Raw genomic sequence first — 24,212 nt, forward strand, 5'->3', positions numbered from 1 at the left:
GGAAGCGCAAACGGGTTCGCAAATTGAGTATGCGAACCCATTTGCACAGCCGCTAGGTTTGCGAATGAATGTTTTACGGCCCTTCACATGCGCGCAAACATTCGTACAATGTACGAATATTTGCGCGCATGTCAGTGGCCAGCATAACAGTTGTTTCGGTCTATAGACAATAGTTCCAAGCTTTTTCATAGACGAACCTGTTCCGTTTAACTGTTCCGATAAATACGCCTCACCCCTAGAATCTATATAGTATCCTAGTATCTAGTATTATCTATGGTAAGTATCTACCCCGGTCTCCGCGATCTGTGCAATATTATTGTGCCGGTGTATGTGTTTTGTCAAAGTGAACATAATAATTGCTTAAGCCTTAAAAGGTGAGATAAAAGATAAACGACCAAGAAAAATGACAATACTTTCATAGGAAATAAATATTTCATCCTATTTTAAATGAAAGTATAAAAATAATATCAATAACTTGTGGTTATTTGGAATCTTGTCAAAATGGCGGGACGCTTCACCGTGCATACGAATAAACCAGACAAGTATAAATTCAATAAAACGGTTTGATAAGAAGCTACATTTACTATAAAACAGCAAAGAGTTAGGAAATTAGTATATTTCGTGATTCTGGATTTGTTAGACCAAAAATTTTTAGTCATAAAACGTCGTGTTTTTTTAACGCATCGATGCTCGTATTTGGGTTTCATTTTCGTGATTTGATACACTATTCATATCAAGATCTTATAAATTACTGTAACGAACTAGTATTCCTATCAACAAGATCAAGATATGTTTTAATGTTATCGACTTCACTAGGATTTTAAACATCTGGTAGGTAAAGGTTAAGTGTGAAAACGAACAGTGAACTATATCATAAAGTTTGCTCTATTCTTTTTCAACGTCTTCTTGTGTTCTTGTAGTGGTTTAAAATAGTATATAAAATGTACAATATTTATTGAAATGAATCTTCATAAATGGCCATTCAATAATCTAAGTGTGCTAGAAATGAGAGTAAAATTTTAAGGACATGTTACGTTTAGGGACATTTTATTACATGAAAAAAACAGGAAAATATGACGTAGAGAGCAAGGGCTACTCTGACTCCATCACGGTAGAAATTAAAGTGAAGAATACACAATGTTACAAAGTGATATACATGATAGTGTTGTGGGTTGTACATGTAGGTACACCTTAGACATTAAATATAAATAGCTTAGGTATATGTATAAGCATGAAGCACAGCAAACGCATCTAGATAATACGTTGTGCTATTAATGTTTTAACATATAATTCACATATTATTATGTACATCTGTGTCCTGTGCCTCTTTGATTATATTAATGAGTTGTTATTGTGTAATTATATTAAAAAAAAAAAAAAAACCTACAATTATATTCTGTGTACAATATGATATGATACAATGTGTACTTTGACAATAGATTATAAGTGTTCATCCACTATTGTAGATAATGCATAATGCCAAACAGTACAGATGAAAATTCATTCAAAAGCCCTTACATAATCTTAACTTTAATAATCTTTACATTGTGTGCCCTTCGAAAACTATTGATGATAGAATAAAATAATGTAATACGACTTTGTAGAAACTATTATAGTTATGCTGCAATAAGTGTTCTTTTATTTAAAAAAATAAAAAAACGTCAAATATCATTGAAATTTTTGTTAAAGAACCGAGAGGAGCCGGAGCAGGCCACTAGTATACAATATGTGACATTATTTTATTTGATACTTTTGTAACATTGTATACTCTCTCTTTCACGATGTCTAATCTTTTTTCTTCTGTGATTTAGATAATGGCCGACAAGAAAAAAGAAAATGAACCAGAAGCCGAAGAGGAATTTTCTGTTGAAAAAGTTCTGGACAGGCGCATTAAGAATGGTGTTGTGAGTATAGTTTATTGATATAAAAATTTTTTTAATGTTACTCAAGTTTTGCTATCAGTTCTACATAATGGGTGATCAAAACAAATTATTTTTTATTCACACTCAGATCTTTTATTGATAATAGTAATTTAATTTTGGATGCAATCTCTATCTTCTATAGTTCTATAGTGAAGAAAATACAACTTTGTTAGTATCGTTCATATTCTGAATTGAATTAATTACATTGCCAATTTTAAAAAAAATGCCCTGAACTGAGCTACAGCAATATATAAAATTACTAGCTGACCGGCATCGTAGTGCCTCAATCGATAAATAAAAGATCTAAACTTTGTATAAAATAAACTTAAAACAAACAAAAGGAATCCATCCGACGGGGGACACATCATAGAAAAAAATTTTTTTTTGTTTTTATTTAATTCCAAGCATTTTCATATTCATCTACCTTTTAAACCTTCCCTGGATTTCCACAAATAATTCAAGACCAAAATTAGCCAAATCGGTCCAGCCGTTCTCGAGTTTTAGGGAGACTAACGAACAGCAATTCATTTTTATATATATAGATGAATTCTATATTATTTATAATTAATCATGTATACAAATAGAGGGGTGAAGGGCTATTTGGTTTTAAGCGACATTTCAATTAATATGGAACATTTATCTTTGTAGTTAAAGGTCAGTTTTATTTGGTATTAGCAACAGTTCGATGCTTTTAATCAAACATCAATTATGCTTATATCATTCAAATAGCTGAAGAATGTTATGATATTTGTCAAAATTTTAAACTTTAAATGGCTATCCTATAAAGTATCAAAAATGTCGCTTAAACCTCCCTCAATATTATACAAATTAATGAGACTAATATATTGTAAAAAACTTATAGTTGGAATATTACTTGAAATGGAAAGGATACAGTGATGAAGATAATACATGGGAACCAGAGGATAATCTTGATTGTCCAGATCTTATACAAGCCTTTGAAGAAGCAAGAAAGAAGAAAGAAGCTGGTAATATTCATATTTTATCAATACTGTTTAATAATTTATGTTCTCCAGTACAGCAATATACTCAAGCTCTATTAGTTCACCTAAATACCTTATTGTGATAGAATCTTATAACAATTATCATGTTAAAGGAAAGCCAGCAATTTTTTAAGTGCCTAATAGCTTCCCTGTCATTTATTGTAATTTATGACACAGCGAACACACACTTCTTGTCTATATCTTTTGGCCTATGGCCATAATGATAAGTTATACATACTACCTATTACCCAAGTTCTAAATTTCGCATTTGCCATCAGTACTCCATAATATATTCTGAATTTTGTCCACTTTCCCTACTTGTTATACCCACTTGTTGATATCATTTGTGCAATTAAACTTCTTTATTATACATAATCATTCAGGAGATGTTTGAGTTATGTTAACTGAAAATTTGCTTTGTCTCAAAATTCCTGTTGTCAAAAATAATTACATTTATAAAATAGATCTTAAAAACGTATTGTTTTCAATAGATGTAGTTAAATTATAAATCAAATCTTTGCATTATAGATAAAGATAAAAAAATATTTAAGTAGTCAGTTAGTAGTTCACAGGTGTTTTGAATCCTCATGACCTTTTTGTCCAATATTGAAAAAAGTATCTAATGATCTAAATTACTATAAAGCAAGTCATATGTTTGAAACCTAGTTGTAAACCTTGTATTCCCCTGTAGAAAAACAATTACCGAAATTGAAGTGTGATATACTACAGACCGATCTGACCTCTGCTTCTGGCTAGTCGTCGTTTCATCAGCTTTTCAAACTCTTAGTCCCAAATACTAAATAGAGACTGAGGGTGCAGTTTAAAAAAACAGTATGAGTCAAGTTATAATGGAACCTTAAAGTATTCAAACTCAATATTCATTGGAACCATTTAAATTTCAGAGGGAAAAATGTCAAAAACTGATAAGGATTCAAAGAAGCGTAAATCAGCCGCAGCCACACCTGATCTCAAAGGTGCAAAGAAAGCCAAAAGTGATGACAAGAAAGCATCTGGTTTTGATCGTGGATTAGAACCAGAAAAAATAATTGGTAATCTTATTTTCTTTGATAGTCATACATGTGTAATATACTGACTGAGCGAATTTAAGTTATTTTATTGTTGATTTTAGATGCTACAGATAATAGTGGCTGAGCAATTTTAAGTTATTTTACTATTGATTTTAGGCGCTACGGATAGTAGTGGTGAACTCATGTTCCTCATGAAATGGCAAGGAACAGATGAAGCAGATCTTGTACCAGCAAAACAAGCTAATGTGCGGTGCCCACAAGTAGTTATTCAATTTTATGAAGAAAGGCTCACATGGCACACACCAGCACTCGATGAAGGAAATAATGAAGACTAAATAAGTATGACTTCTGACAGGATTTCTAATATCAGTATCAGTATTAATTTTTAGCAATGAAACATTCTGTTTTAAAGCTTTGAAGAGCTATTAATGTGCCTACCGGATTCCATAGAGATGTAAATTTGAAATTATAGTTGAATTGTATAGTAATTGTCTCATGTCCATAGTCTTATTTGTATCTTTTTCAAATGATATTTGAGATCAAAGTCCTCCTTGACAGGTCTTGGTTTTATTCCTGGTATTGGTGACATTCATAGAGGGATGTTGACTACCCTCCATCAGGTGGACTATATTCTGTTCTGTCATCAAAGTCAGCTAAATAATATCTTTCCAATAGGAATGTGTGACAGATACAAGAAAGTATTAGGTATATCTGTGGGTCACAATATTAGTCATTTAATGACTTTTTTATTAGTTGCAACACTATATCTGGCGTCTTATCCTGATACGAAAAAGCGTTGGTAACAAACACGCTTTGTTCATAGCGCAATGCGGTTGACTCGTTAGGTGGCCTTTTTTTGTCATCCTCGCTCCTGGACGTGAACAATGCCAGAGCCACAGCTATAATGAAGTGTCTAAAATTTATTAAAAAAAGATATTTTTGTTTCAGGACTAATTTAAAAAAAAGAAGGTGGGAGTATTCCTGAAATGAGAACACTTTTATTAGAATTATATTATTGATGAGTTTTGACTATTTTTTCACAGGAAAAACTAACTTAAATTGTTCCATGGCTGTTTTTTTATCACACTCCCAATTGTATCATTCCTTTTGTAACATTACAAATTAGAAAATTTAAACTGATTCAGTAAAATCGACTTGAACTTCTAAGTTGTGGTTGGACTGTATTTCGCTTAAGGATTCATTTCGCTACTGTTTTTATTTGTGAAAAGCGATTTGAAATGGAACATTATTTTTATATCTTTACGATAGTACATAAGAAAAAAAGTATTTTTACTTTAAATATTAATCACAGCAAAAATGTTCTCATAAAACCATATCTCTCCAGTCTGTCTAATAAACTATTCTAAGGCGAGGCAAATAAAATTATTCTTTATATACCACAATTTATAATTTTCTATGTAGGTATAATATTTTGACTACAGAAACACTACCTACATGTATGATGAAATATATGGCACATTGATAAAAGTTATTAAAAATTAAAATATATTTTCAATGTTTTCGCGTTTTAACCGATACTGCATTAGTTAGGTGTGCAGTAAGTCATATGCTATGATGTCGATTAGCAAAAACTTCGTTGTTAGCTTTCTTGTCAAATTTAGGCATTTTTATTGGCATCGTAATCCGGTCTATAAAGTTACAAAAAATATTGACCTCAGCAACACATAGGTACAATTAAGTTTCTTAGTTGTAAGGTATATTGGGATGAATATTTAAGGCACAGTAAAATTGTTTTTATGAGCTTTTTTTATTATATAGATCGTTTTAAATTTCGAGAACCATTTTTTTCCAAAATTTGATCTTTTGCAGAATTTGTCGCCGTTTAGACTCTAGATTCTCTTAGATTCTACAAGATTTTGTTTAAAAACATCGTATAGCAATACTATTGTTGTCATTCCTTCTCTATCGATACATTTCAAATCTCAAATAATAGCTACGAACCAATCTATTTACTTAAAGAATACTACATCTATTTACAAGATTGAGCTTTGTATAAAACATCTGCTATGAAACCGGCTCGAACTGAAAGTGGAACTAATGGAAAGCGCAAGTTATTCATCATTATATTTTACAGCCAATTCACAGTAATAATTGAGCATCAGAGCCAGAACGCACCAAGTGTCCATCATTCTGTAGTTTACTGTTTGTGTACTTTTGTATATATTTGTGTGTTTTATAAATGTACATTGACACTTAATAAAATGTGTTCGATGTTTGAAGATGGATGTCACTAGAAAACGTATTGCGATGACGTCATTGGCTTAATGGTTACAACATAACCGTTTTTATTTGGAAATGTGAAATAGTTTTGTTCTATTAGTAACCATAATTTGTAACCTTTATGTAGTGTCATTTGGAATGTGTTGTCGAGTGCTTGGCTACCCGTAAGGAGCATTAATGGCATTAGATAAGAATTTTATTCTGCAAAACATAGGATTAGGAGACAGTAAATTCACACCAATATGGACATAATTGATCGTTGTAGTTGATGTGAAAATATTTTAATTTTAAGTATAAATATAAGAAAATAAAATGAAATGGTCGTTTGATTTCAAACCCTCTCAAGAGACATAAAATTGAAGAAATCGAAACATTCAATATCTTTTTTGCAAAAAAAAGCTTTAATATATGTTTGTAAAGCTTAAATTCATATAACCACTATAGTTTGTTAGATATTCTCGTAGACAGTCAAAAGTGATATAGGTAATATTAAAAAAAGAAATATCAAACCGTTTTGAGATCGAAATTAGAAACTACGGAGAGCTTAGAAAGAAACAAAATGCTACTGAAAACTGCGCACTTAAATGTTAAACTTTTTGAATGGAACCTCTTCTGATAACACATTCATGTTTCACAAAAAACACTGGCCATTATCGCAAAATTTTAGATAGGTACCTAACTTCTAAACATGCGAAGTAACAAATGACCGTTCTTTAGAAAACACCGGTGCGTCTTCCAATTTTGTGATAGAAATAAAACAATATAATAAGCACAACACATTGTAATTTTCATAACAATTTTACTCTTGGAATCCGTTATTAGAGTAATAATAATAATTATGGATTACTGTTAATTAACATTACTGTCAGTGACAGTCAAACATAAATAATATCAGTTGATTATTGTTTGTGGTTTATTCGTGTAGCCATGTAGGTAGAAGTGTAAAAAAGTCATTTGTAGGCAGGCCCATCATTGTTTCTTCATTTTGTTAAATGAACGAGAAACGCGTTACGTCCAAAGTTTGGACGTTTACAGAGCCGAAAGGTGAATATCGTTGCCTATCTCACAATTCGCGCATCAAACATGTAGGTATCAAGTGAAACCATAGATTCTGTAATATTATCCGAACTCAGTTTGTCTATTCTGTTGTTCAAACCGACACAAAGGATTGCTTCGGTTGCTTGGTGGTAGAGATAGGCATTTATTTTCTTGCTCATTATTAAGTCAAAATGGTGTACACGTGTACGCGTCTTCGATTTATCATTTTAGCCTGTGATTTTATTATAGTACGCGAAAAATTTAAATGGCTTTGAATTTTGTAAAAGTATTTGCGCGGTACAAAATTTGGTAAATTATTCTATGTATACAATTATCGATTAACAACAAAAGTGTAAAAAAAGCTAGATTATGTTTTTTTTGAGCTCACGGCTTGCCTGATTTTAAGTGGTTACCTGAGCCCAAAGACGTCTACAACGCAAATGCCGCCGCCGCGGCGCCGCCTGCTTTGAGATATACATACATAGATATATATATATATAATTGTGGTGCGCCAAAACTTTGATATCGCAGCACATTAAAGTTTTGGCAATTTGTAAATTTGACAATTAGTACAACGTACATTAACAATGATTTCACAAATAAATCTACATTCAAATAACAACAGTTTCCATTCATCGTGCCCACGGTACACATTCTTCTTTGCAACCGCGATTACCATCACCAAACTTATAATAATAATGCATTTTCACTTCAACCGAAGGATGCTCTTTAATTAAATTGGTGATCTTGGTAATGTTTTGTTTAGTCGATTCACATCCCTGCCCGTTGTTTTTCGTTAAAATACAATTAACAGTTAAAAACGATTGGATGAAATCTTTATCTGAGAGCATCTTTTCAAGTAGAAGCCACTTCCAGTCGTCAGTTCTGGATATGTCAATGATTTTCTGTAGTGCCCGTGAAAAAAGAACATAAATACATGGAAAATGACTATTTACATCTTGCTTCAGATATTCAACACAGCTTTCAGCAAATTCTTGTGATATTTCTGTGCATTTCAAGTCCCATTCTGCTTTAGTTGTTTTCTCTAACAATTTTGCCAAAGTTAATGTTAATTTCCAGCCTGTTACCATGACGTAGTTTTCGGAAACTGGCAAAGTGTTCAACTCCGTTAGTATTTCTGTGAACATCTCTGTGGGGATTATCATATTTTTTGATGTAACGTAATAGTTTAGATCCATTGTGAATTGGTAGAGTAATTCTTGAAAGTTTTGTCTTATGAAATAGCATCCGTCGCGATATTCGTTCCACATATTTAAAGATCGTTTAATTAGAGGTTTAAGTATATTTTCCTGTTTCCTCTGCTGGCTTTCAATGTCCTTAGCGCATAAAAGATACGCCGAAATAACTGTTGTCATACCGTATGATGACCTAACAGGGCCTGATTTCCCTTGAAACGTATAAAATTTTTTTTCAAGAAATTCCGTTATTATATTCTCGATAAATTCATTGTTCATGTGTTCCATTATTTCTCTTGTGGATTGTTCCAGCAATTCCAAATACCATTCGTAGGTCCCACGGTCATTGACCACGTTGGAAATTAATCGTTTTAGGAACCCGTAACTCTTTACAAGGAAATGGGGCTTCACATTACCAGGTACATCTTCGACTTTTGATAGTAAATCGAACAGTTTTTTATCGTCTTCGTAAGTTAAATTATCAATGAAGACTTCAAAGGTATCCCACAAGTTCTTGGCTTCAATTGGGTCCTTTGTTTTACATAACAGTTTGAAAGTGAACTCAAAGATCATCCCTCGAATTGTTTTGTTCTTCGATGTTTGCCATAAGTTCAAGAATATTACTTTAAGTTCATGAGATTCGAGCTCTGCGAAAGCTAAACGAATAATGTGCTTTTGCAGAGAAACTGGAGCATCTAAAAGTTCTGGCAAACACTCACGACTACTTTTAGCATTTAAATTATGAAATACGGCGAGTAGTGAAGGCAACGTAAACTTCACGTAATCGCCTTTAGCATAACTCATGACAATCTCTGGTTTAGGTTGTGGACGTGCTAAATGCATGTTTTTAGCGAAATGCTTCTGTAAGCTAAGACTGACTTCATCTACGTTGTGTAAATCAATCTTGCTCTCCTTAGGAATAAAGGATACGATAACGTCAATTAAAGTAGTGTGAGGCAATAAATAGCAAAGGCCTCGAGTTAGGGCTTTGTGATTGCTTAATGTTTTGAGTCGGGCCATGTATTCATTCGACCAGCACAAGCCTAAAGATTCTGGCCAGTAAATGCGTATTTTGCTGAGTACTTGTTTTAGAGACACATTATCGTTACACTGTAAGGCTTGTACTTCTGTATTGTATCGCGACAACAAACTCGGCTCATGTTTCAACGCATTAACGCAAACCTCTTCACATGGATTCAAAATTATAGATTCCTCAAACATAATCTTTCGCCATGATTTTTGTACGTTGTACAAATCAGCAAGGTCTAGCGTCCACACATTTTTTCTTTTAATCGAAGCGATTTCCTTAATTTTATTGATAATGCTAGGATACTCTGAAATATTTTTTTTCCAATCTTTCAATAGAGTCAACGTGTTAATTAAATTACTTTCCAGATCAGCCAATTCATCCTGTGTAGAAACAGTTGTTTGCACTTTGGTCAGTAAATGATCAAACAAAAAATTAAAAATTTTCACACCATCTTCTTCGGTTAGTTTTTTGTAGGCGCTCAGTGTTTCAAATTCGAATTTATTCATAATCACTTCTGGAACTGTTTCATTGTGTAAAACTTTGTAAACGATTATTGTTTGAATACAATTCTGATCCTTCTCGGAAGATGGATTGTATAACCCCATGCCACTAAATATTTCATTTAAAACATCCCATGTCGTTTCATCATATTTGTGAATTTCAGTGTTTTTCGAGAGCTCACTAACAAAGTTACATTTAGAACTGAACGAGTCTTTAATGTGTTTCTTGCTGTAATAACGCAACAGAGTCTGAATGTCTGAAAGATTTTGTTTTGCGCAATAAATAAGTGTTTGGAGCATAGCTTTCTTATCTCTCGCAGACGATTCAACTTGAAGGCTTTTTTTTATTGCAACAAATGCGACATCAAATGGTGCATATTTATACCATATGTATTTTTCCATATAACATTTATTAAAAAACAATTGTATGCTCTGTTTTTTCGGATCGTTTTCGTTCACCTCATCTTTGTCATCGAGGAACATTGCCTTGACGAATTCATAACGTTGAGGTGGACGGATTCTTTGAAACAGATAAAGTACCTGATCCGATTTCAAGAACATACTCAAATTACTATCGTCTTCTGCTGACTTTATTTGTTTCGTTAAAAACTCGCTGATATTTTCACTTTTTAAGTATCTAGCGAATGTGGGCATATGAATGTTAACTGCGTATTTTTCGAAATTGTTTATGATTCGCTCTGGACATTTTTTCATAATTAAGTCCGTTGCTTTTGCATTGAACGTAGGTCTGTTGTAGTATGGAACGCGTTCTACAATATTTAAGTACCTATTTGTCTCATTTTTCAAAAAGAACGTGGTTTTCTGTAAAAGCACGGAGTTATGGTTATCGATTTTCTCCAGGATGCTTATTGATTTCTCACACAAACGTTTTAATAAACGATTATCGTTATTGTGTTTATTAATGTTATCTTCAATAAACTTCACAGAACAGTTGCACAGCCATTTTGCTGCGTCGCTAGGTACCTTTTCGTTTCGGTAAAATTCTTTAACACGTTCTTCGTCCTTCAAATGCAATCTTATGTGTAACATAAGTTTATTAATAGCCTTGGTCATCATATGTGGAAAAATATCGGAGTTTAAATAATTGGGGTTGATGAAGTTACTATACGTTTTCTCAGTAATAAGCCAATTGCTTTTTTTAATAGCCCACGAGACGTAGAGCATGTCTGTTGATTTGAACGCATTCAAAATGAAGTGTACATCTTTGTTTTGGCTAGCCATATCTATGAGAAGTAAGTTACCGATATCATCGTCCGGATGAGATGATATTTTAATGTTACCAGACAGCGCATCGTTTAATAATTGATTGTAATGTTTATGTTTTTGTCCTAGAGTGTCTCCTTTTAACACCGTTGAAGCCATGGTCGCCAACTGAAAAAAGAAAAAAGTAACTTTAATTCAAATAATATTTTTATTCCAAAACATTCCCCAATTAACCATACCGTAATCGTATTATTAGATGAACATTTGTGGGTATTTTGATAATTAGCATTTTATCTATGATTGGAATTTGTTTATAATCTGTTATTTGTAAACTTAAGGGATAAGAACATTGATCAAGTGACATTACTTTTGGCGGGCTTCTTTTCTGTCTTGGTGATGATCATATACACAACGTAAAAAATATCGGTGCGGAACGTCCCAAAATTTCTGCAGTAGTGGTCGAGCGTGTTGCAAAGTCAGTACCAGCGTACTGCATTAGGCATTAGGCGTATTATATAGTTCTGCCTACTTCGTTTTCCGATTCAGTTTAGAGGATTTATAATTGTTAATGTTATTCCGATGCAATAGAGACCTCCACTTAACACCTGAAGGTAGGCGGAGACATTTATTTTGTAGTGTCTATGAGCTCCGGTAACTAACTAGCATCAGGCGAAAGGTGAGATTTTTTGCCCCTATAGCATAGATTTCTGTTACTTCCTAAATAAAGTATAGGTATTTTAACACACGCGTAAAACCAATCAAGCAATAAATAACTCAAAAATATATTTTTCAAATTAAAAGTATAGTTTAAGGAAATTGTTAATATGAGAATACCGTGATTGGCATGTGAAAGATTAAGTATGTACGTACTCTACCATTACTAAGTAGAGTAAGTAACTAAATTATGAGATAAAATCGAATGTTTTATATTCGCCTTAAATATTTTGCAATTTATAATAATGATACTTTACGTTCCAAACGCAATAACCGTGACACACGGTAATTATTCCATTAAAACTTTTTTTGCTTAGGTGTATGGACGAGCTCACAGCCCACCTGGTTGTTTAGTGGTTACTGGAGCCCATAGACATCTACGACGTAAATGCGCCATCCACCTTGAGATGTAAGTTCTAAGGTCTCAGTATAGTTACAACGGCAGCCCCTCCCTTCAAACCGAAAGGCATTACTGCTTCACGGCAGAAATAGGCAGGGCGGTGGTACCAATCCGTGAGGAGCCACAAGAGGTCCTACCACCAGTAATTACGCAAATTACAATTATGCGGGTTTGATTTTTATTACACGATATTATTCTTCCACCGTGAAAGTCAATCGTGAATATTTGTTAAGTACGTATTTCATTAGAAAAATTGGTACCCGCCTGCGGGATTCGAACACCAGTGCATCGCTCAACACAAATGCACCGGACGTCTTATCCTTTAGGCCACGACAACTTCAAAATGTCTTTTATAAAACAGAAGAATATATAGTCTTTATAGATTCTTACATTACATGAATAATGTAAAAATACATCTTACACTCATTCATACATACTTATGAATATATCTATGGACTACATAAAATAGCCTATGCTCTTTCATTCGTTCTTTATCCATTAGTTAAAATTACATTTACTTATTGTTAGTGCGGGAATCTACTGAACCCCGTTAATTATTACTAATATGCGAACTTCACAACATATTGAGTTATTTCTGTTTCATCTATCATGACGTCAACGAGTATTACGATTATATTAATATATTAAATATAGTTATTACACATACCTTTAGAGTAAAATCTTTGATTGAATTATTTCTAAATACTTAACGAAAACAACCCAACAATAAACTGTTTATTGTGTTTATTACCGAGTACATCAGTACAGTACAAGATGAAGGTGAAACTACAGATGTTGCTAACGAACAAAAAGAAAAACACTGAAATAACGTATAATACTTTTACATATCTAAGTGTGTGTACTCTTAAAATAAATCTAGCTTTATGACCCCAGCTTTACCTGCGGGGTAACTATACTATAAATGCTACATTTTATATCGCGTGAGTGGAGATTCATGCTCAACAGTTTGATAAAAAGTAGCTTAAATTATTTATTAGGGATTCGAGTCATTCCCATAGCGTTATTGTGTGTTAAAACAATAGACAAAGTTATTTTCGTATTTATAATATTAGTGTAGATAAAATCATAGACAGAGCGAGCTCGTGACAAGATCATGCAATATGTCTTAAGCCTTATTACATTTATGAATACCAGGAGCTTAAATCTGTCCATACATATTTTTTGGTTATAATCAGTAAAAACGAATTTTAATTAATAACGATATTGTTCAGCATATTATCTTAATTAGAAGTCAGGTGTTTCGTAAATTGTTCAATCATTGTTAAACTATAGTGCAATTACTGAGAGTTTTAAATCTTCAATTTTTTCATCAATTTACAAGTTATCTGTGAACATGAAAAGTAAAGCATTAGAAACGTCGGAAGTTCTGTAAAGTCGGAAATCAAAGCGATATTAAACTAGCAGTTGTTTCTTACTTTCAAAAGCTCCAAATGTACGGATGTATGTATGTACATTGTAACACTATTTAAAAATGCTGTAATTTTTTATAATTACAGGCCTTTTTATCTTGTAAACATTTAGAAAAAAATATTAATAATCTTATAGTTAAGTAAATAGAAAATTGTAATTGATAAGAAGTGACATTTTGAAATATTCCGCATAGTTCCAGCAATAACGTATCAGGCAACTCTATCAAAAATGTAGCACAGACTATAAATAAGTCTTCAAGGCCATCATACTAGGATGAATTGGTAGGTATACAGATAACCGCCCACGTATGAATCACCGGCCGGTACATAATGTGTATATTTTTTATTTATTGAATGGCCTGGATTATTGTCTTTTAGCCTAATTTGTAAATAAAAAGTGAAACGGAGCAGAACTAAATCAAGTAAATTTATCTGAAGTTGATTACGGGATGAAAGTGAACGCTAATTAAATCAAACTAGTAGGCATTTACTGCAATGAAATTTTGTAAAGAGTTCTTGAAGCTGTGTCTAGCTATTACATTTTTCCACAATTGTACAAGTGCACAGACATTAAACGATTGATTCGTCATCGTTAGTACAGATTTAAATGTTAAAACGAAGTGAAAGACAGAGATATTTAAAATGAGAAATTTTAAGAATTCACAAATTTTAAGAATTCACAAATTATCTCCCTTCGTTTTCGGCCAGAAAGTAACCTGATAATCGGTAATAACAATTCTAGTGTGACCAGAGTAGATGCATGTAGTTGAGCTTCTAAGTTGTGAGCGACTGTTAATAGATGGCGCTATATAAGATATTGGTTTCCCAGGATATTCTGGGCTCTACGTACTTACTGATAAAGCACGCACAACTGTTGTTAAGACAAAAGATCGAAGTATATTTATGTTTTCCCGCGGTTCGGCCCTTTGAAGCTGAATGCACTACTGCTTCACGGCAAAAATAGGCAGGGTGGTGTTACCTATTCGTGCAGACTGACAAAACGTCCTGCCACCAGTAAATACGCAAATTATATTTTTGCGGGTTTGATTTAAATAAAATAAACGTTATTTTTTTATTGCTTAGATGGATGGACGAGCTCACAGCCCACCTGGTGTTAAGTGGTTACTGGAGCCCATAGACATCTACAACGTAAATGCGCCACCCACCTTGAGATATGAGTTCTAAGGTCTCAGTACAGTTACAACGGTCGCCCCACTTCAAACTGAACTTCAAACCGAAACGCATTACTGCTTCACGGCAGAAATAGGTCATGAGTCACCAAATTAAAGCCGCGGTAAACGGTTAACATTACTGCGAAGCAGGCATGCGGCCTAAATGTCATGCGGCCATGGGATAGACGTTATGTGGTGGCTTTTACTTGTGCTTATTATAATAAACTATCCGTTTTTTTTCCTATCAATGCTGATAGCCTTTAGAGGCTATTTTAGTGTAACCTTAACTAGTAGGTGAGCTCACGGGGCTCAAGCCAGATGACGTTGCTAACACGAACCCTAGCAAGAGCCGTGCTTCGCAGAATCTACCACCGGATTGGAAACGTGACCCACGTGACGGGTTCGACGAGAACGATGACCGGATTATCACCAGTAAACACATATTATATTATTTTAATGGAGTACTTCAGTGTATCTTAACTGTTTCTTTTTAAATATTAGATGTATTCAATACCGTCTTTACCATAAGGGCATACGGGGCCCGTGCCCAGGGCCCCCCATTCTCAGGGGGCCCCGAAGGACCGACAATTTGGTTACCAATTGTAGTCGAGAGCGGTCATTTTCGCAGTTTAAGAGAAAAAAAAATGAATTGCAAACAACAATGTTACAAGAACGGCTGAGTAATTTGTCAATTATGGGCATAGAAAGTGATATCCGTCAAAAAATTGACTTTAAAGATATAATGGAATATTTTGCTCAACAGAAATCCCGAAAGAAACCATTATCGTAATCGTAACCAAAAAACCAGCAGCATTCTAATATAATTAATATTATTATATCTTACTGTATTTAATTACTTATAATAAATGGTCATACTCAATAAAAAAATGTTTAAGGTGCGTGGCGCATTTACGTTCTAGATGTCCATGGGCTCCAGTAACCACTTAACACCAGGTGGGCTGTGAGCTCGTCCACCCAACTAAGCAATAAAAAAAAATTATAATTCGCTTTTTTTACTTTCCAAAAGGGCCTCAAATTCTTGTGTGCCCAAGGGCCCCAAGCCTAGTTTAAGACGTCCCTGGATGTATTGCAAAATCAACGAAATCGAAGCTTCCTCACACTGTAGAATCACACTCTGTATGCATACATGGTGAATTAAAAGTAGTTAAATGCAGTAGGTACTTGTGGTTTATAAATAGAAACTTCGATATAAAGTAATGCTTTTGGGTGTGGTGCTAAAGGTCATAATGTGGGTCGATCTTATTAAAGGTCGGACGTTTTAGTAATGCTTATGGAATACGACTGGGTAATTCGAGCTTAATATTCGCTTTGTTTGGAAACACTCGAATGCTGGTAGGCATTCGATTTTTTTTATTAAGAGGTCTTTTGAAATCGTTTTTCGATATCGTATCATTGAATAAGCGTGAAATAACTAAAAAATATATCGCTCTGAGACATTAGGCCGAAATGTCACTTGCATTTAAACAACGGCTAGCCTTTCAGATGGGCTCGCGTGATTACGCTGCGGTAGCAACAGAAAAAAAGGCAGTAGAAGCGAGCTTTGCTCTGCCCCCAAATAGTATATTTTTTTATAGATTAGATGGTTGGACGAGCTCACGTCACGCCTGGTTTTAACTAGTTACTAGAGCCCATAGACATCTACAACGTAAATGCGCCACCCACCTTGAGATATTAGTTCTAAGGTCTCAAGTATAGTTACAATGGCTGCCCTACCCTTCAAACCGAAACTCATTACTACTTCACGACAGAAATAAGCATGGTGTTGGTACCTACCCTTGCGGACTCACAAGAGGTCTTACCACCAGCCTATGTTCGCAAGCAACGGAATCATATATGGTATGGTCGTAGGCTCGTCTGCCTTCGACGGCAATAAATAATGGTTCCACGGAAATGATTGTATGTAAATTGAATCAATTCAACAGATTGCTTAATTTCATTTCCAGTGGTTGGAATTAACCGCGCCCCGACATTCTTGTATCGGTTATATAAGTAAAATATACAAAACGGTTGGCAGTTTTGTGATTTAATATATTATTTATTTTTGAATAAGCTTTCAGGTACACTGAGCCAGAAGTAAGTTACCGCTCTCGAAAACAGGTAGCACTGCTAGTCAACACGATAGCGTAATCAAGATCGACAGTGATTAACATTCGACTCTGTGCGCAATGTAAGCAAATTGAAAATTTACTGAGAAGTTTTTCTTATTTGCTTATGATTCAGATTGCAAATGCCTCATGAACTTAGTATTTACGTTTAACACAATAATAATATATTTCTTTTTTAAGTGAAGTGACTCATAAATATAAGTATAATTTAAAAAAAAGGATGTTAGAATATTTAGGCCTACTTAATTAAAAATGTACATACATATATTAAGCCGCACCGCGACTCACTACCATGCAATCATATTTAAGACTCTATTAGAACCATCCCGCACTTTGCACACTGGGGATGCATAGCTGTTACGCATAGTTGCGTAAAAACAATTTACTCGTGCATCCGCGATCATCCCTGACACGCTATAGAAGAGAGCCCACTGACTTTCTCGCCGGATTTTCTCAGTGGGTCGAGTTTCCGATCCGGTAGTAGATTCGGCGAAGCATGGCTCTTGCTAGGGTTCGTGTTAGAAAGGTCGTTAGGTTTGAGCCCCGTGAGCTCACCTATTAGTTAAGGTTACGCTGATATAGCCTCAAAAAAGCTGGTTGGAAAAAAGCTCAAGGCTGGAAAAAAAGCTACAGAAGCGGGTTCAAATTGGAAAGCCCCCATCACACGCCTTTTAGGCAAATCCCCAGCTTACAATAACGATGACCAGCCAGAGTTACTTGCCGATGCACTGCACGAGTGGTACTCCATCCGGGACATACCGCGGATACCGAATACACCGGTGACAATAACAAGGTGACACTCTACAAAACGTGCATACATTCTGTCATGACCCGTGCAAATGTAGTGATCGCTTACGCGGCTCGCATAAACTCTGTCCAGGTCATCCTTTTCTGCAAGATCGCCGTCAGAGCACCGTGGTACGTGAGGAATGTCACTTTTCACGATGATCTAAATTTAGAGCCTATATGGCACGCCTGCCTTAAGGCAGCGTCAGAACACTACTTTGACAAAGTAGCGCTACACGATAACCTACTTATCATGGCTGCTGCTAGCATATTATGCGATCGCAAAGCCGCTGTCGCCCGAATCCATTCTCGGTGCTTCTTAGGCTCTTAAAGGACCGGTCACCGTGCTCGTCGAACTCGTCGATTATCGCAAAGAGTTCGACGCGTAAACTAACCTACCTAGTGGACACAGCCTACTGAGTTTCTCACCGGATCTTCCATCACTATCACCAGCAAACCTGCGAGCCAGCATATTCGCCCTTACCAACAACGCCTTCATGAGGGTCATCGCTGAAATCAGAGGTCATTATATGATCGAGATACTTAAATAAGAAAACCGTTTTAACTACGAGCCAGCGGCAGCGGCTTGGCTCTGCCCCTGGCATTGCTGACGTCCATGAGCGACGGTAACCACTCACCATCAGGTGGGCCGTATGCTCGTCTGCCTATACGGCAATAAAAATAAAAATAAAAAAAGCAGGTTAGCTTGCTTTAAGCTTAGATTAGCTTGTGAATATCAGTCCCTTATTATGTTGAGATTCCATTGCTAATATTGCCGTTTTGAATAGTCAAGACTGATTAGTCTCGTGTATGTATGATAGCTGGCAATGAAAGTATGAAACCGAGATAGAGGTAGACTCTCAAAATGTACGGATTGTACTATGTTGATACTAGTTGTAGATAATATCGGAAATATTACACAAAAAACCAATTCAGATCTCATGGATAGTTTGGAAGCACTGGCGACCTGTACGCTCGTTGGGTGGTACTTTATCTTCCATGAGAAATGATCAGAGGACTTGTTTGGTATGATTCAGTCATCTATCATCTCTTTATGCGTCTTCATGTGCTCTGAGGAATTGTTTAAGATGATTCCATCATCTCGATTTTACCATCGCAGTGCCCCCCATCTGAGTAGAGTTCACCCATAGTACCTAGAAACACTGCTTTCATCCACAGTGTGTTTTCACAGATATTTTTGCCACGTACCATCCGGCTTTGGAATGAGCTCCTCTCTACGGTGTCTCCCGAACGCTATTACTTGTCGTTTTTCAAACGAGGCTTGTGGAGAGTACTTAACGGTAGGCAGTGGCTTGGCTCTGCCCCTAGCATTGCTGGCGTCCATGGGCGACGGCAATCACTCACCATCAGGTGTGCCGTATGCTGACAACTGAACGAGTATTGAGACCGAAAATATTGACTTTAATCTATTCAAAATTTATATTACGAAATGAAATGATTGCGCTTACAGATTTGATTTATCTCTGTAAATCAATACAAGCGATTTAGTCGTAATATTGTTGTGAACAAGGTGACCTGTCGATTAATTCGTTATCGTATCTTAGGGTGGATTAAAATGAATATTGCACGACTTTAACTCCTTTCTCAATTAGTCAAATGGCCGCACAAAGTTAGTTGGCTTTGAATTAATATTTAGTAAATAATTAAAATAATTAAAACCATATTTATGCCAAGAGCAATCTCTTCAATTGAACAAGAATCGTGTAAGGATAGATAAAAATAAACTCTCCTCCTCCTTCAGTCGATCGCTCATTGCTTAGCATCGTGATACGCCCGCCTGTAACCTTTTTTTGTAATTTGTAGCCACTTTTTCGGTAAGTGGCACAGTGAAGTGCGTGGCTCAGTCTAATGTCCAGATACTCGGACAATTGAAGAGAAAATTACATTTACTAATTGAAATATATGTATGAATGGTCGAGCCTTAAGCCTCTATACATAGCACGCTACACTTGTATACAGTAAAGCTAGCAGCTAGTAAACTCTATAAGTGACAAAAGTTGCCTTGTCCTATCGATTTAGTCTCTAAAACCTTTATGCATGAAAAATAGAAGTCACTATAAAAGAGACTCGTGGATTTGCATTTATATGAGCGTGGGCCTCTGTGATTGAGGCTGCTGTTTATCTTTATCTCGGTAAGCGACAGTCAAGCATGCATTAACACTTGCGGTGGCTATGTTCATGGCACATTGCTCAAGTTCTCTGAACTTCGCCATGAATCATAATTAGCAGTTTTACTGAGTGTTATTTAAAATTTCCAGGAACATAGGTTGTTGTAGACATATCTTGTCTTTGAGTAATTTTTTTTTCCAACCTATATTGATGGCCTTGAGAGGCCATTTCAGCGTAACCCTAACAAGTAGGTGAGCTCACGGGGCTCAAACCTGACGACGTTGCTAACACTGGCCCCGGCAAGCGCAGTGTTTCGCAGAATCTACCACCGGATCGGAAACGCGACCCACTGAGAAGATCCGGCGAGAAACTCAGTGGGCTGTGTCTTTGGGTTAATTAACTCGCCGAGCCCTTCGTCGCAAGCGACGGGTTCGACGAGAATTTATTTATTTAATATAAATTAATAGATGAAAATTAAATATCAATAGCGCTCACAGTATATTTTGCATTTGTTTTGAAACCCCGGAAGATGCTATCTATATTTTTATTATAAATGAGAAAGGCTGTATGTTCGGGTATTTGATATACAATCACGCAGTAATGGCTAAACAGAGATGGTTTGTAAACTGGATTAATAGATAGTAAGTAAGACGTAATTATAATACAAATGGAAGAACATCCACCGCGCCAGTTAAATTGATCGGTATATCGATAGTCTGATGTTATTGTTGGGAATTTTTATATATACAAATTTATATTGTTATAGCAATTTACATATTTGTCAAATATCTTCTGTTCTTTGATAGCTTGCGCTACAATGCGTTTCTTTTTATCATGATACTTAAATTATACGACCTGGGAAATGCGCCCGGCCAGTGGAATTCGTTGATAATAACGATCCCTTCTTCTTAAGGGTTGGTTGATCAGCAACCGTTACCACGGATTGTTTCCTGCTCAAAGTCGGTCAGTGTTTTTGAAAATATATCTGCTAACAAATATTAGGATGTAGTTGATTTTTTCTCATAGTTCAAGTATGTTTATTTGGGATCCAAATACAGTGATCCAAATAGAATGTGGAACGAAACTAAACTTAAAATATAATGATGTTGTTGCATCTGACTTTAATGATATTGTTATTAGTTAATCGTAGTATATCATTATTCTCGTAAAATTGGAATGATTTTTTTAGGTTTTAAATCCGCTTGACGTTGATTATTACAGGCAGCAACAAAAAATAGAACAGGAAATTTAAACAAGTTGCACTTGCTTTTGTAACGAAATCATGAATATAAACACATTTCCAATAAATTTAACGAAGATTTAATCTAATTTGTGCAACGTTTATAATGTTCATTCGACCGATACGCACGCTATTCAAGAATGTCGATTATTTACCACAATAATGATTAAAACAAAATAGCACAATGTTTAATATTTTTAAGACAATATTTTTAATAATATTTTTTTATTCTGGTGGTAGGACCTCTTGTGAGCCCGCGCGGGTAGGTACCACTGCCCTGCCTATTTCTGCTGGGAAGCAGTAATGCGTTTCGGTTTGAAGGGTGGGGCAGCCGTTGTAACTATACTGAGATTTTAGAACTTATATCTCAAGGGGGGTGGCGCATTTACGTAGTAGATGTCTATGGACTCCAGTAATCACTTAACACCAGGTGGGCTGTGAGCTCGTCCACACATTTAAGAAATAAAAAACGTGTGGCACTCGGGAACTGCCGCGGTAAACCTATTGCATAGCATTTTTTATCAACTTATGCAATTATAATTAGACAATGATAATTTAATATTAAAACAATAATAAAACAAGACCACGCTATATTAAACATTAATAAAAGCAAAACCTTAACTGTCCCCTTCACACTCATAAGCTAGACCGCGCGAGAGAGAGATGGGCAGACTTTTCATGATGCGCATGCAGTGTGACGTCACGCCACTCGCTTATTCACAAACACTACACAAGCGAAACGTGTGAATGTGTTGAACGCGAGCTACATGGTAGGCGCAGTGAGGGGTGTAAGGTTTTTTTCGTTACGGAATTTCATGATTCCGCTCTCAAGCCGCACTCAAGGCCCACGATAAAATCTATGCAATAACTTAAAAAATAAATAAAAAAACAGATTTTGCAAAGTTTTTTAATAAAATCTCGCTTGCAGAATGTCATGCGTCACCTGATTTTTATTACGATACGTGGTGGGTTGTGCAAATGCATTTTGTGAGCTGATTGTGCCAAGAATTCTTACCAATACCATCTCTCTATAATATAGGTAAGGGCCACAATAGATACTGTCAAAGATTTCAATCAACCAACATGGTCCACCAGAAAGACTGAAAATAATAAAACGCCTCCCACAAAATCGCATTTCACATCAAGAGCAATTATTATTAATACACTAAAAGTATGTAACTAGCTAATGAACAAAAGTAATTAAATGAATGTAAAGAGCCAGTAATATTTAAAAGTTATATTTAGAAATAAATTAAATAGGCGATTAAATAAATGATTTCTATGCTTGTGTTTATGTCCAAGGTGTTTCAGTACATCTATTAAAACGGATCTGACAATCACACGGAAACGAATACAAACATTCTTATTCTAGAATATAAGTCGATACAAATAACTGCACCAATCTATCTTTGTAGTCTGTATTTAAATGGTTAGTTCATATAGCTTGGTTTTTTAGGGACTTTGTCAGATTTAATATTTAAAAAAATAGCTTTTCACCGAATCGATGCAAAAATTATTAACAAGAAATTTACCTCTTCATCTTCAGTCAGCGTTAGTCAAGGAACTACTCAACGCTATCAAACGGTTACTGAAGTCCGCATGCAGAATAGCATTGTTCACCTTCAGATATGATGTCAAAGTATCTGTTCTTAATATAATTTCTGATTACGCAATGTCAGAGAAATAATTACGATAATGCGTTATATGTATAATTGCAATTGTAAATTATAATAATAATGATATTTTTTTGGGCGAACGAGCTTCATGGCCCTCCTGGTATTAAGTGCTTACCGGAGCACACAGATATCTACAACATAATTGCCGTCACCGACCTTGTGACATGACTTCTAAGGTCTCAGATGATTTGATTTAAAAAATAAGTAAATAATTCTACCGTTAAAATCATTCGCTAAATTGACAGTATATAAATAAATGTATGCTTTTTATATAAAAACTGTAAGAAAAAAGTAAAAATTGTTATAAAATTATTGTAAGGCTTTAGATTTAATTGAATTTGAATTGTGAGTTTGTACGGATTTATATCACAAGATCACTCATATCTGGCACAAAGTATACTCTTGTTCCGGTTTAAAGATTGGGACTATCATTATACAATTTAATAAAGACGAAGACCACAAATTTAAATTGGACGGCTGTATTTTGGTCTTGATGCGTACCGATCTCGTCAGCTAACCAATAAATAGGGTACTTACTGTTGAAATGGAAACCGCTTGCTCGCTTGCCAACTAATGATTTATAAAATTTCAGTGAAGTGTGAACGAACCTTTCTCTGTACAGTTAAGTTCACAGCCATTATACTCGTAGTGCGTTGCGCGCGTTGTAGATATTATATTATGTCCATTTGTCATATAAAAGAATTGGGTAAGTCGTAACACCTGCCGATAATGACATTGCGTATGGCCTAGTGTGGCAATGGTCTTAATTAAAAATGCACATTATATCTGCAGCGTGACCTGTTCCATATTAAAGAAAACGTTTCTAAGCAAAGTCAAAAGAATATGTTAAAGAATTAAAAGCCGTTACCCGTGATTCAGATAGGTGATTTAAGCGTTAATACATAAAATAAAATGTTAAAAGCATAAAGTTTTAATTATCTGTTATAATTGTTTCTGATTAGATTTATTTATGACGGTTAAATTTTAAATTGATAAAGCCTATTGAATTTTTTTTATTGCTTAGATGGGTGGAGGAGTTCACAGCCCACCTGGTGTTATGTGGTTACTGGAGCCCATAGACATCCACAACGTAAATGCCCCACCCACCTTGAGATATAAGTTCTAAGGTCTCAAGTATAGTTATAACGGCTGCCCCACCCTTCAAACCGAAACGCGTTACTGCTTCACGGCAGATATAGGAAGGGTGGTGGTAACCACCCGCGCGGACTCACAAGAGGTCCAACCACCAGTAATAAAATCTAATATGATGTTAATGCAGTATTATATTCACCAACATCATCAGCCCACAGATGTTCATTGCTGAATATAGGCATCCCACAAGGTTCTCCACAATGGCC

The 24,212-nt window shown here is 35.1% G+C and overlaps 2 protein-coding genes across 4 annotated transcripts in view; one reads left to right on the plus strand and one right to left on the minus strand.

The window, feature by feature from the left end:
- The first annotated feature begins 251 nt into the window (after window positions 1–251).
- Hp1b-l (heterochromatin protein 1beta-like protein) lies at window positions 252–6,510 on the plus strand. Of its 3 annotated transcripts, none has more exons than XM_028179499.2 (6): window positions 252–374; window positions 1,812–1,904; window positions 2,785–2,908; window positions 3,826–3,972; window positions 4,108–4,290; window positions 4,900–6,510. In XM_028179499.2, the coding sequence occupies exons 2-5, from the start codon at window positions 1,815–1,817 to the stop codon at window positions 4,284–4,286; spliced, it is 540 nt and encodes a 179-aa protein (XP_028035300.1). In that variant the 5' UTR covers window positions 252–374; window positions 1,812–1,814; the 3' UTR covers window positions 4,287–4,290; window positions 4,900–6,510. The 3 variants fall into 3 exon arrangements, with proteins under 3 accessions (XP_028035300.1, XP_028035301.1, XP_089589875.1); XM_028179500.2 differs by having other exon boundaries at window positions 323–542; XM_089733749.1 differs by having other exon boundaries at window positions 332–831.
- Window positions 6,511–6,958: 448 nt separating this feature from the next.
- The window catches only part of LOC114246752 (uncharacterized), a 148,679-nt gene continuing 131,425 nt past the window's right edge, over window positions 6,959–24,212 (minus strand). Inside the window, exons 2-3 of the mRNA XM_089733746.1 lie at window positions 12,962–12,993; window positions 6,959–11,348 (exon numbers count right to left, since the gene is read on the minus strand). Of these exons, the coding sequence (XP_089589872.1) occupies window positions 7,863–11,339 (3,477 nt within the window). The 5' untranslated portion in view covers window positions 11,340–11,348; window positions 12,962–12,993 and the 3' untranslated portion in view covers window positions 6,959–7,862. The remainder of the gene's footprint in view (window positions 11,349–12,961; window positions 12,994–24,212) is intronic.

Source organism: Bombyx mandarina, chromosome 16 (assembly GCF_030267445.1).
Source record: "Bombyx mandarina strain Sakado chromosome 16, ASM3026744v2".
Classification (NCBI taxonomy): domain Eukaryota; kingdom Metazoa; phylum Arthropoda; class Insecta; order Lepidoptera; family Bombycidae; genus Bombyx; species Bombyx mandarina.